Source organism: Apium graveolens, chromosome 4 (genome assembly GCF_009905375.1).
Source record: "Apium graveolens cultivar Ventura chromosome 4, ASM990537v1, whole genome shotgun sequence".
NCBI lineage: Eukaryota > Viridiplantae > Streptophyta > Magnoliopsida > Apiales > Apiaceae > Apium > Apium graveolens.
Genome location: NC_133650.1, coordinates 236082113 through 236095382, shown reverse-complemented (window position 1 = coordinate 236095382; position 13270 = coordinate 236082113). Strand labels below are relative to the sequence as shown.

At 38.2% G+C, this 13270-nt stretch overlaps 1 protein-coding gene across 1 annotated transcript; it reads right to left on the bottom strand.

Annotated features, from left to right (window-relative positions):
* Positions 1–794: 794 nt before the first annotated feature.
* LOC141719428 (uncharacterized) lies at positions 795–1448 on the bottom strand. Its single transcript, XM_074521805.1, has one exon. It carries the CDS (start codon positions 1446–1448, stop codon positions 795–797), a length of 654 nt encoding a protein of 217 aa, XP_074377906.1.
* Positions 1449–13270: the final 11822 nt, after the last annotated feature.

Genomic DNA, 13270 nt, shown 5'->3' with positions numbered 1-13270 from the left:
ACTAATCACATGACCCAAAAACTGAACTTCTTTCAACTAAAATTTACACTTTGAGAATTTGGCATACAATTTTTCTTTCCATAAGATTTCCATTACTATCCTGAGGTGTTCTGCATGTTCCTCCTCCGATCTAGAGTAAATTAAAATATCATCGATGAAGACTATCACGCATTCATCTAGATACTTCTTAAAGACTCTGTTCATCAGATCCATGAAAGCTGCAGGCACATTAGTCAAACCAAATGACATAACTAGGAACTCATAATGTCCATACCTAGTGCAAAATGCAGTCTTAGGTATATCTTCTGGTTTGATCTTAAGTTGGTGATAACCTGTCCTAAGGTCAATCTTGGAAAAACACGTTGCATCCTTTAGTTGGTCAAAGAGGTCATCTATTCTTGGCAATGGGTACTTGTTTTTAATGGCCAGCTTGTTCAACTCTCGATAATCGATGCACAGTCTCATGCTGCCATCCTTCTTCTTCACAAATAATACGGGTGCACCCCACGGAGACACGCTCGGTCTAATCATTCCTTTATCCAATAGATCTTGCAGTTGATCAGCCAACTCTTTCATTTCGAAGGGGGCCAAATGATACGGGGACTTTGATACTGGTGCCTTGCCGGGAGCTAAATCAATGGCAAATTCTATCCCCCATTCGGGGGTAGTCCGGGAAGATCCTTGGGAAATACATCCTCAAACTCATTAACTACAGGTATGGTGTGGATCTCAGGGGTTTCTCATTTGGTATCCACCACGTGAGCCAAGTAGCCTTCACATCCTTGCCTTAAAAGTCACTTGGTCTGCACCATAATTAGAAATTTCTTGGTTTGTCGTTGCCCCTTAATTATTATACTCTTACCACTAGGTGTTTTCAATTTTACTTTCTTCCCCTCGCAATCAATCTGGGCATGGTTTCTAGATAACCAATTCATTCCTAATATCACATCAGACTCCCCTAATCGAAAGGGAATTAAATCTACTGGGTATCTCACTCCACCTAATTCTAGGTTACAGTTAGCATAAACTTTATTTACAGGGATAGTCTCTTGATTAGCTATTTCCACTTGCAAAGATTCTTTCAAAGGTTCCACTTTTAAGTCCAATTTTTCAGCAAATTCTTTAGATACGAAAGACTTAGTAGCTCCAGAATCAAATAGCACATTGGCGGGATTGGAGTTTTGGAGGAGCATACCTGCTATAGCATTGGTGTTCCTTACGGCATCTTTCACAGTCATATTAAAGGTCCTGGCAGTCGGCACTCTGTTAGATGTAGCTACACTACCCCTCGAGCTAGCTGGGGCTGCCGCAGGGCAGTCCTTCATGTGTCCTGTCTTTCTGCACTGAAAACACTTAGCCGCTTCCTGGTTACAAGCTGTGGCATAGTGCCCTAACTTACCACATTTAAAGCATGTCACTGGTTTCTGCATACATTGCCCAGAATGCATCTTACCACAGATCTTGCATTCTGGCAGAGGAGGTCATGGTTGGCTATGATAAGACATTCCCGTTTGGTTCCCGCTCCGGGCCACACTCACGCTCCCTGATCCCCCGAATCCTGTACTGCGGTTGGGATGGGAGGCCGTCCCCCTGACAAACTTACTAGGGAAGCTCTCCCCTCCCACACTCCTGCTTTGAACATCAAACTTTCGCTTCTTAGTTTACTTCATTTTCTGGCTCATTTCACTCCCTGCTTCAGCTATTGTGGCCTTCTGCACTAGGGTGGCATAGTCAGTTATCTCCAGAATTGCCTGCTTGTTCTGAATCCACTGCTTCAATCTCTGTTTAAATCTCTCAGCCTTTTGCTCTTTGGTGCCAACCAGCTGTGGCACAAACCTCGACAATTCTATGAACTTAGCTTCATATTCCGCTACGCTCATATTCTCTTGTTTCAGCTCTAGGAACTTTCGCTGCATCTGAATCTCTATAAACTTCGGGACATACTTCTTTAAAAATAACTCAGTGAATCTTTCCCAAGTAACAATCCCTTGGGGCTCCATATTTTTCTTGGCTTCCCACCAATAGTTAGCCTCACCCTTTAAGAGATTAGTGGCAAAATTAGTCTTGTGGGCTTCCTCAGTGCCAATTCGCTCAAAGGTCTTTTCTACCTCTTTCAGCCAAGCCCTGGCCTGAACTGGGTCAGCAACACCGTGAAACTCTGGGGGCTTGACCAACTTGAAAGATTTAAACGCATTAGCTATGGCATGCTGGGGTTGCTGGGGTGGTCATTGCTATTGCAGGTTTTGCCTCAGAAATTCTACAAACTGCTCCATAGGGTTCACTGGCACTTCCATCCCCTGAGTATCTTCAGCCTCTGACTCGTGATTGTCCTCATCATCATACTCATTTCGTTCTTCGTTAATTCTTAATGGTGGGGTATGTGCTCGATGCCCTTGTTCATTATTACTGCCCTGGCCGCCAGATGCAGCCCGGTGAGTTCTTGTTACTATTCTCCTTGGCGGCATTTTCCTGTTACATAAACTTATTTAGGTTGTTTTCATTTGCCAATCCTCATGCTTCGTGATTTGTTATGACAATATATAATTATGCAGGTATGAAAGAAGATTAAACCACAATCTAGAAATCGCAACTAATCAACACGATAATTATACATAATTTGGCCATATGCCAGGTCTGGGTACAACATACTGAATAATAAAAGTATAATCTGCCTTAATACGATAATCCTTAGCCGGTGGCACTATCAAAGATAACAACCAAAACAACTATCATAAAATAACTAAGTACCACCACTGAGGAACAACAACCAACTACTAACAGTGTCCACTAGCCACGAGCAACATCACGAATTCGCCTCATAGCGTGGACCACAACCCTGATAACCTCGCGCCTACTCACCAAGTCACGCTGTGGGGATAAGCGGTGAATCCTACCGATGGTCCTCTGCTCTATGCGGCGAATGGTCCTGCGCACGCATCGGGCGCCAGGGTATCCTCGCCTGCCTCAGGCCTCTATCCTCATGTGCCGCTCAATGGAAAGTTGGTCCCTTAGCTCGGCAATACGGGCCTCGGCTGCTGTCAGATCAGTAGCATAGCGACCTACCACCCAGTCGTGATCTGCTAGGGATATGACTGGTATGGGTGGTAGAAGTGGGGAATCTGCAGGAGTCGCTGCCACACCGTCAAGAATAGGGTCAATGCCATCGTCGGTCTTAGTCCATGCGGGACTAACTGGTACAGGGGGCGGGGTGGGTGTCCTCACTGGGGTGGCTGCCCCTAACTCCGCCTCTAACTCAGTGTAGTGACTCTGTCCTGCAGAGCTATCATCCTATCCATCAAATCTGCTACTCCCGTCTCGTTCTCGAGCTCAGCAACTCGAGCCTGGGCTGCTGAGAGCCGATCTAACAAACACTCTATCGACCTCTGATGCACATCCACCCTCATCATCTCTGGAGATGGAACCTCCATGCTGCCGTATGGAATATCCTCAGGAGGGGCTATCTCAGTGTCTGGCTCAGTGGGGTCCTCCTCTAGATCCTCCTCAGGGTCAGTCTCCGGGTACTCGAATACCTCCAAGCCCACAGTGGGGGCAGGGTCAGCTACATCGGTCTCAGCTAAAAGGGCCTCATCATGCTCTCTCTCGTACGCCTCTACATCCTCAGGGTCTGACACATCGGGTACCTATAAGTCATTTAACACACACATTACTATCTTTGGATACTTAAATCACCCCTAAGGGTTCTTAATGTCAGTGCTACCCTCGTAGCCCGACTACGAACTCTATGTGAGTTCTAGTTCATTGATTCAGTTGATTCACCATTTTTTTTACCCTAATGTTTCTGAGACTTATAACCTAGGGCTCTGATACCATTTCTGTAACACCCCCAATTTCAAGGTCAGGAATTCGGGTTGTTACGATCACTTAATATTGTCTAATAAATAATTAATCCTCTTTTCACATCATTACTCGACCTTTTAACCAAACTCACACACACGCAGGTTATATGCTCAGAAACATTACTAAATTAACGTTAAAGTATTTAAGTTATTATAGACCGAAGGAAATTATCCCAAAAGGGTGAACGCCGAGAACAGCTCTACATGAGACTGGCTCGGGTCACAACCAGTCTTGGTTCAAGTACTCAAAAGGAAACTATCTCTACTCGTCTACCTGAGGTGGCTGGCGGACGAACAGTCTACAGTACTCACGTGCATCCCCTACCCGCTTGCGGGTAGTCGTCCTGGTTCGGGCCATGCTGGTAATCTGTTGTGATATGATATTTATAAAAACAAGAGTGAGCACTAACGCTCAGCAAGATATAGATATCCATTATTTAAATATGATCATTTAGGGAAAAAAACAACCATTAAGCATTGTATATCCAAGGTTTCTAAAAGTTTATATGCTTGTCAATTTTATGATAAACTCAACTTTAAATGTATCAGTTTAATCAGTTTATACTCGTACTCATTTCATCTCAAAATCTCAATATGATGCTTGAACCAAGATTCTCGAATGGATGTGATATATACACTTCAACATCCTTATTTAAAACTCAGCCTTATCGGCCTTCTACTGTAGGTTTCACAACAATTTATCCAAAGTGGAGGAAAGGGACTATACTGGAATAAACCACGTATCGGTGATCAGCCGAATACGGAATTTTCTCTACTAGTAGAAGGAATACAAACCTAGCCGCCTTTGGGATTATCAAGACATTACACGATGGTTGCCCATTTCTGTGCAAGTCCGAAAGTCAATGGTCACAGAGACCATATAACTATATACTACGCCACTCCGCGCTTGGTCACTACCCGATACTTCTCCGTGCCGGGCATGCCACATTCCAGTCCCAAAACAATTATATCATTTACATAAAATCCTTTATCGAAGGAATAGATCGTTCTGAGTTGACCTTTAAATAAGATGATTTATTCATCACTTCTAATTCAATTGATCCTAGGGAGTTGTCGGAGTTTTGAATTTAAAAACATTTTCAAACCCTTAACTGTAGTAGACTTTTACATATATTGTTTACTTGTTTCTCATTGAGCGAGGAAGCAAAACCCTTATGCTTCTAGACTAAGTTCCCTAAGGTTTTGATAGGTTTCAGATGATTGATCTCTTCCGAGAATTTTGAATAATTTAGAAAGTATCCTTGGGAACTATGTCTATTTTTAAATGATTTTTACAAGTACGGAATATTAAATATTTACGTTCTCATAATATTTTTAAGAAGGGTTCAATGAATTGATAAAACCTTAAGTACTAAATGTTTCTCAATAAGGTTCAATGAATTGATAAACATCTTAATTAAATACTTAAGACGGGATTTGACATCTTATAATTATCCTTCGAATGGTTACATACGTTTTAGATAGAGTGAATTGATTTAAAAACTTTTCAATATCTCTTTAAGTATTTTCCAGATATTTTAGTAACTCTTTAGGTATTACTTATAAATAAATAAACAATAAGATATCCCTTGAGTGAATATTCGATTGTCTCTTATAGTTATAAATCAAATCTCAGACGTTCGCTTAATATGCATGTTACGCGAAAGTACTTGTTTATTTAAATAGAAATCTTTCGCGTCCGGCTCGTTCCGGAATTAAATTGATTTAAAATATCTCTGACTCCCACTATCTTGTATTATATTAAAATTACGTTTCAATTTCTCATACTCGTATAAACGAAGTTTATTTTCGTGAACAATCACATAATTTGAATGTATTAATATCACAGACAAGCATATATTTTTAAACTATAAATCATGGCATCAATATCACAATAGTATATATAGCATGGATAATTTGTGATAGGCTTTCGTAAACTTGCCTCGAGTGCTAGGAGTGGTATGGTCTTGGGGCTTTTGTTGGCGATCTAAAATCAATAGCCAACAATCTTATTTAGTACGCGATTATCGATTCGCTTCACTAAAACATTTTTATAAAATCGAAAAATTAATATTTTCTTAAAATTCTTTTTGGAAAGTCTTCCTTGCTGCATTATTTAATTATCATGATTTTTCCAAGATTCCGAAATCATTTTTAGCCTTTCAAAACCATCATGCAAGTAGCCTTAGGTGCAGTTGGCTTTTCGTATGAATGCTCTACACTAAAATGGTCATAACTCCTAAACTGTAAATCCCCTCGTGACGATCCACACATGTACATAAACTAGAAATCAAGATCTACCAAGTCATGGCTATTGACTCACAAGTTTCAAATATTTACATGGCCGAATACACTGCAGAAGGCAGACCAAGTGCAATAGGCTCCACATTCCAATTCTACTACTTGTTCTTGACACAATCACTACTTATGACCAACACAACACTTTTTACTTCTCAAGATTCACTCATCTACTCATTCTCTACATCATCTAGTGTAACATCCAAGAACCACATCTCATAATCTTTAAAACTTAACAAGATTTAGACACATAAACCTCAAGCACTCACAATCTTTTGAATCTTGAAACTATATAACATAAATCCTTAAAATTCAGCCATAAAATCTTTAAGGGTGAAGAGTTATACCTTTCTTTGATCCTTAGAACACCTAGGAAGAGTGTATTAACCTTGGATAAGCTTCATCTATCCTTAACAAGCCTTAAATCAAGAAAACATCAAGAACATATCTTAGTTTCTAACCAACAAAAACATGCCCAACTTTGGACCATGATTTACCTATGAAATCCTTAATGAATGGCCATATAAATTTGCACGTACCTTTTATATGTAATGAGGAAGCTATGGTCCAAATTTCATGATTTATGAAGCTCTAAAACTCAAGGTATAAAATTTTTTTTTCCCCCTTGGTCTGAAAATCCGAACTGCTGGTAATGAAGAGTGTGGGAGCTTTTCTTGACTTGGGTACTTGAGTGGAGTTGTGTAAAATAGAAGTATGGGTTGATATATAATTATTTGTATAAAAGAAAAGTGGAGGTTTGGCTTGATTATTTGTGTGGTGGAGTAGAAAAGTAGAAGCATGGTGCATGGTACTTCTTGTCTCCCCTACACTATTCATGCTACTATTCTAGTTTAATTTACTAACTACTAGCTACACTTCTAACTACTAGTTGGGTGTAGGATCTTGCATGGCCACCTTGCATGGCTTCCATTCACTTCTTATTTAATTTACTCTCATGCACTTGTCGTTTTATTCTGATAGTTTTCCCGTAGAATGTTTCATTTCGTAAGGATTTCTTTTATCGCTTATAATCCTTTAACCAATTCTATTCATTTCTCTTGATCATAGAAACACCTTGATATAATGTTTATTCCATGTAGTATTCCCGGTTCTACGCCATTCCTTACGGATACGAAAACACGTAGTATAATCGTGAATCTTCGAATTCCGACGGCTTTTACATTCACTTATTTTCCTCGATAAACAAGAATATGATCTCGGATTTCCAAAATTCCACTATTCATATTTGTGATGAACTCCATACGTATTACATAATTAGTTCCAGTTACTATTCACTGAAGTTTTAAAATATTACAAAAATTAGGGTTCTTACAGCTTATCTCTAGCATAGGTATTATGCAGTTTATAAGCATTGAATTGATAATAGAATATCAAGATTATGAAACAGGCATGCATATAAATATCATATCACATGCTCCAATATATCGCAAGATTTTCTAATAACAGTCATGCACTGATCTCAAGATAATGCATCAATATATTTACATCACAACAATAGTATAACGGGTAGAAACCTTGCCTGAGCGACTGGGGGTGGTAAAAGGCCTGGGGTGAGTCTGGTAACCTATAAACAACATATAAGTTGGAATTAAACCACGGTCGCTTAAGAAACTAGTCTTTAACCAATTAGACCCTAACGTTCGCTTTTGCGCTTAACGATTCACATAAGTCGCTCGAGTACCCTCGGCTCCACCATTTTTGATAAATTAACCGTTACGAATTTTAAGGCGACTCTTTCGCGAATACTCTACCAACTGACCTATTAACCTTACATAATTGTTTCATACTCCAAGTAGTCATTTAAGGACCTTAACCAAGGTTTCAAAGTAAGGTGAGGGGAAATGGTTCGTTCGCGAAACGCCGTTACTTAAAATGGTCGTTTCTCCTAAACCGTACATCGGATTCAAGCGAACCACATATCAAAACAAAGCTTATGAAATAATCTAGCTAAACATGGCAAGGTCACAGATTTAACAGTTAGCTCTCTGTATCCAACATTAAGAACAAGCAGTTGTATAAAAATGGGCATTACGACGGCTATATTTACGCGATTACCAAGTTTTAAACCACTCCAAATAACCACAAATCAACTCACAACCAACAATACAACCAACCTTCATCCAAAACTTACTACATCAGTCCCAAACCTCAAGATTTTCCAATTTATTCAACCACAAACATGAACTACTAACTATACTTAAGTTTCATTAACTATAAACAAGATTTCAACATCCAAATAACTAGAAATCCAATCCAAACTCTAAACACACAAGCATCATGCTTCTCATTTACTATAACAATCAAAACCATCCTAATACTCAAAGTAAAGTTAGGGTTTAGAGGTGTTATACCTTCCTTGGAGTGATTAGAGTAGCTAGGAAGCCTTGAGATAGCTTAGGAATGCTTGGATCTTAAAGGAAAAATAAAGAAAACAAAGTTAGTAATCTTGAAAACACTATTCATCATCTTCTTCATTGATTTATTGGAAGAGATTCATTAATAATTGGAGGCTTAAACTTCTAGGATAGCCATAACTAATCATAAGGAACGTTGGATAATTACCTTGTAATTTAACAAAGCTTGAATCTTGATTTTTGGAATTTTTCTCTTCTTTGGGATGAAGAAGCCGAGAGCACTTGTTCTTGGGAGGGTTTTTACTTTGATAAATGAGTTTGTGGTGGAAAGTGGAAGTGAATGGGATATTTGGGTGATTAATTGGTTGAATAAAGTGAGTGGAGTGTGACTATGCATGACATCACCTTGGTGACTTCATTATTTGCCACTTATCATCACTTGGTGGTGGAAGCATCTTTCATGCTAATCCTTGTTTAGTTGCTTGATTATCATCCTTAATCCTTGCACTAATCTCTCTTGCATTACTTGTCGTTTAATTGTTTTACGACTCGTTTATCGTTCGTTCGTGCTAATCGTTTGAGGGATCATATCCGAGATCTTAATATTTGGGTTCCATTAACCTTTCTCAATATATTATATTCCTTTTATGATCCTCTCTTATAATCCTTGAATTTAAATCCTTTTAATCATGTTACCTTATAATCAATTCTTTCGGTATCTGGTGGATTTTCGGGAAAAATCAAAGTGTTCGAATTTGGATTCTGGCGATCTTTACATACACTTATATACCATATAGAGTACTAATAAGATCTCAGAATATCAATAAAAGAACTGCTACATAGTGTGGCATGAAAAGTTTTCTTATTCAGCATAATCAGCAAAATCACTATTCATAAGGGTTACAAAAAGTCCAAAATTTTTGGGGTTATTACATCTAGACTATCCAAGCGTCCCAAACTGTCTATCTGAAAAACACACCAAACTATCTACTAGCACACAACTTCTGGTCAGACCTGGGACTCAATCTTGCTTTGTCCTAGCTGAAAGAATCAGGATATGAAACAAGTATGAGCGAAAGAAATGCTCAGCAAGCAGTATATAGCTTATGATTCAAGAAAACGATAATATATCTGAAAAATAAAACCAAGCAACAATACCTGAACAGTATCAAAAACTGATATACATTTTGATAATAAACAACATTTGCATATGTATTTTGTTTTGGGATTGGAATCCTCGAATGACGGTGTGTTGCCGTCGGTGATCAGCCGCGGAGCAACACCGGTATGCCGAAGCATATCCAACTAAACAAAAGGTTACCCAAGGCACATATCGGCCTAGCAAGGTGTTATATCCTGTATAACACATAGCTCATACTGGACCGCCTCCACGACCTCTTACGCAACCATCCAACCCATAAAAACAATTTTCATTCAAAGGAGTCGAATCAAAGACATCCTTAACCACATAACTCCCCATTTCTCATGGTCCAGAGTTATCTCAACAACCAATGGCGAAATAACCAGAACAATTAGTTATTCACTAATCTCAATTCAAAGCTCCACTGTATAGAGTAAATTGTAGCCAAATGTTAAAACATTTAACTATTCTGAACTTAGAATAGTATAGAAATTAATAATAGAGTCCGAATAATCATCACTTGAACGATAAGTGGAGATATAGATATTTGCATAATAAAATTCATAATAATATCACTTGAACAATAAGTGAAGGTAGGTATACTTTCCTGGTATGCTCGATAACTTCTCAATATAACTCTGCTTATAGCTGCTGGTTACTATCCCCGTCTAGCACTTGACATCACTCCTTGCTATTTGATTCTATAAACAAAAGGACTATCTTAATTGACAGAACCAAACTCAATCGACGTAACTATACGTCTTGACATCTACCCATCGTTTATAACTAATCATGGGATTTTAAAACTATAAACAGATAGCATGCATATCACTTAGCACGTAATCATGGTATTCATATAATACATAATCACATATTTCATGTAACACATAAATCAGATCGTCATAAGATATGTCTCAGTACGTTCAGAATTGGAAATGGGTCAATAATAGTGTTTATCGATCAGATACAGACTCAAAATGTCTGACCAATCAAATGACATTGCAATACAAAAGAAATTAGGTCTCAAAAGTATTTTAATTAAAAGCGTAGTATTTTTCTTAGTCTGTACGCGTTCTGTAATATCCAGGGATGTCGCGACTTGTTTTCTTAAATATTATATGTGATTGTGCGATTTGTGTAAATAAATAAATAAAAATATATATATATATATATGTGAGTACACGATTAAGTGACCCATATGTGTTAATATGATTAAATTAATAAAGCGAAGATGTGACCGATAAAGATATCGGATTTTTGTATATATATACCAAGAATGGAAAAATGAGAATATTTAAGATTTAATATGGAAATTAGTGGAAGTATGAAGCTTCTATTGAGGAATGTGGGATTACGTGATACGTGACTTGTACGTGTGGGACAATGTGGTTGATGCAATTTTAAACGATTTTAAACGAGTTTAAACATTCTATTATGTGAAAATAGGAGTATATGAGCTTTTAAATATTCCTAAAAAATAATTAAAATTATATAAAATACTGAGATTTGTTATATTATCTCTAGAATACTCCTAGATACTTTATAAAAATGATGGATGAATTTATTTTGGTGATTTGGTATATTTAAATGATTTTAGAATCATTATTTTGATTTTTGAGTAGTAACTTGTAAAATTCGTATAAAATAATCTATACGCTCAAAAATTATTTTAAAAATATGGGGAGAAAGGTAATTTAATTATATACATGTTAAAAATACAATATAAATAATTCTGAATTGTTAATCTCCCATTTTCTATTTAATAAGTACAATTTTTGGGATCTCTCTAGCATAAAATTACATAAATATAGAAATTTGTTTAACAGAAAAATTCCTAAAATACCCCTGGTTGTGTTGAAATCAGACCAGGCCTTTTCTTCTCATTTTTTCGACCCAAGTATCATCTCTCTCTCTCTCCAGAATATCTCACTCCTCATTCTTTCTTCAATTTTTTGGCCGATTCTAAATCGGAAACCGGGGTTCTACTCCTCTTACTTTTCTAATCAATATACTGTAGTGCATGTAAGTATAGTTCTATGTATATACATCAATTTCGAACCACCCATTTCGGGTCGGGTTTGGAGTTCTTGATTCATTTCGATTCTTGCTTCGTTCCTTCTCATATACGCCGATCTGTACTTATATACATATATGGTTATATGTATTGATCGATTTTGTGACGAAACCATTTCGGGTCGGGTTCGGATTTTCTGATTTGCTTTGATTTTTGACGAAAATGAGTGAATGATGTATGTGTATAAGCGAATCGGTGAAGTTTCGGTTGGAAACCCGATTAACGGGCACCACCGAAACTTTGCCGCCGCCGGCAATGAGCTCCGGCGAGCTGGCGGTGGATGATGATGTTAAAAATGAGTCCTATTATATTAAAAACATCAATTTTATTAATTATATTCGAGTTTTATCAATTTTAATTTTATTATACGATGAAATTGATGTGTATTTATTGATTATGTGTTTCGTAATTATGTAATGAAAGTGTTAATGTTAAACTCGGTTGATAGGGAATAAATAAATCCTGATTACGTAATTAAATATTGCATTAATTACACATGATTTGGGCTGCAAGGCCCAATAAGAAGATGTATGACATTCAGACCAAAAAGGTTAACACATTGATCAGGCCCGATGGACCAGATCAGGCCTGATGGAACAAAGGAGGCCCAAAACCCTGAATATTAGTTAATTTCGTAATTAATTAATAAGGGAAGAATTAGCTATTAAGAAGAGTCCCAATAAGGACATAAATCCTTGTAGATTAGACTCCAAGGGACCTAGAAGGATAAGGAATCAGTTTCCTACCACTTAGGACTCCAAAGTCCATTCTAATTCTGAGACTTGACTACCAAGTCTCCTATACCAAGTCCAATTCAAGGACTCCCAATATCTATATAAGGGGCCTCACCCCACAAATCAGAACTATGTTTTTTGACTTGATCATTGGCAATCAGCAAGATACGTAGGCATCTTGTTAAGGCAGATCGAGTCACGAAACACAAGAGCAGTCAAATCGAGCCACGAAGCTCACGTTCCTTAATAATAAATGCAGCAATTATATACCTTAGTTTTTAATTCATAACATTTGGCGACGTCTGTGGGACAGCATAACAACAACCATGGCGAGAACACGGAGACCAATTAGAGCCCTTGAAGGAGGAACACCAGCGGGGACAACCCAAGTGATTTCGTCAACCGTGGAGGTACCTCCTCATTCAACTTATGCAGCCAACCAAGGAGAAGCCCAGATAGGGGAAACTGAACCTCAGCCCCAAGGGATGATTCCCTCGGCTACTCAAGGTACGAATCCCCAAATTCAACAACTACATGCACCTGTGAATTCTCGACCCATTGGGTATGAGTATTCAACTGTTGTGACAACTAACCCCCATATGGGATGCCCCTTTACCCCGAGGTTGGAGGAAGCGGACATGCTGGGTGGAGTGAGGCACGAGGGCGATCGCCCCCTATATACAAGGTTTGGCTCCTAGCCCTGAGGATCAGGAATTTTCTGGTCCTTACACTGAGAGAGACTCTGAATCTTCAGATGATGAAGTGGCCCCAAGAAGGAGGCGTGCTGGAAA

What these genes read in the sequence shown, in the direction of transcription:
- LOC141719428 (XM_074521805.1), bottom strand. Translation starts at nt 1,448, where the DNA reads ATGCATTCTGGGCAATGTATGCAGAAACCAGTGACATGCTTTAAATGT.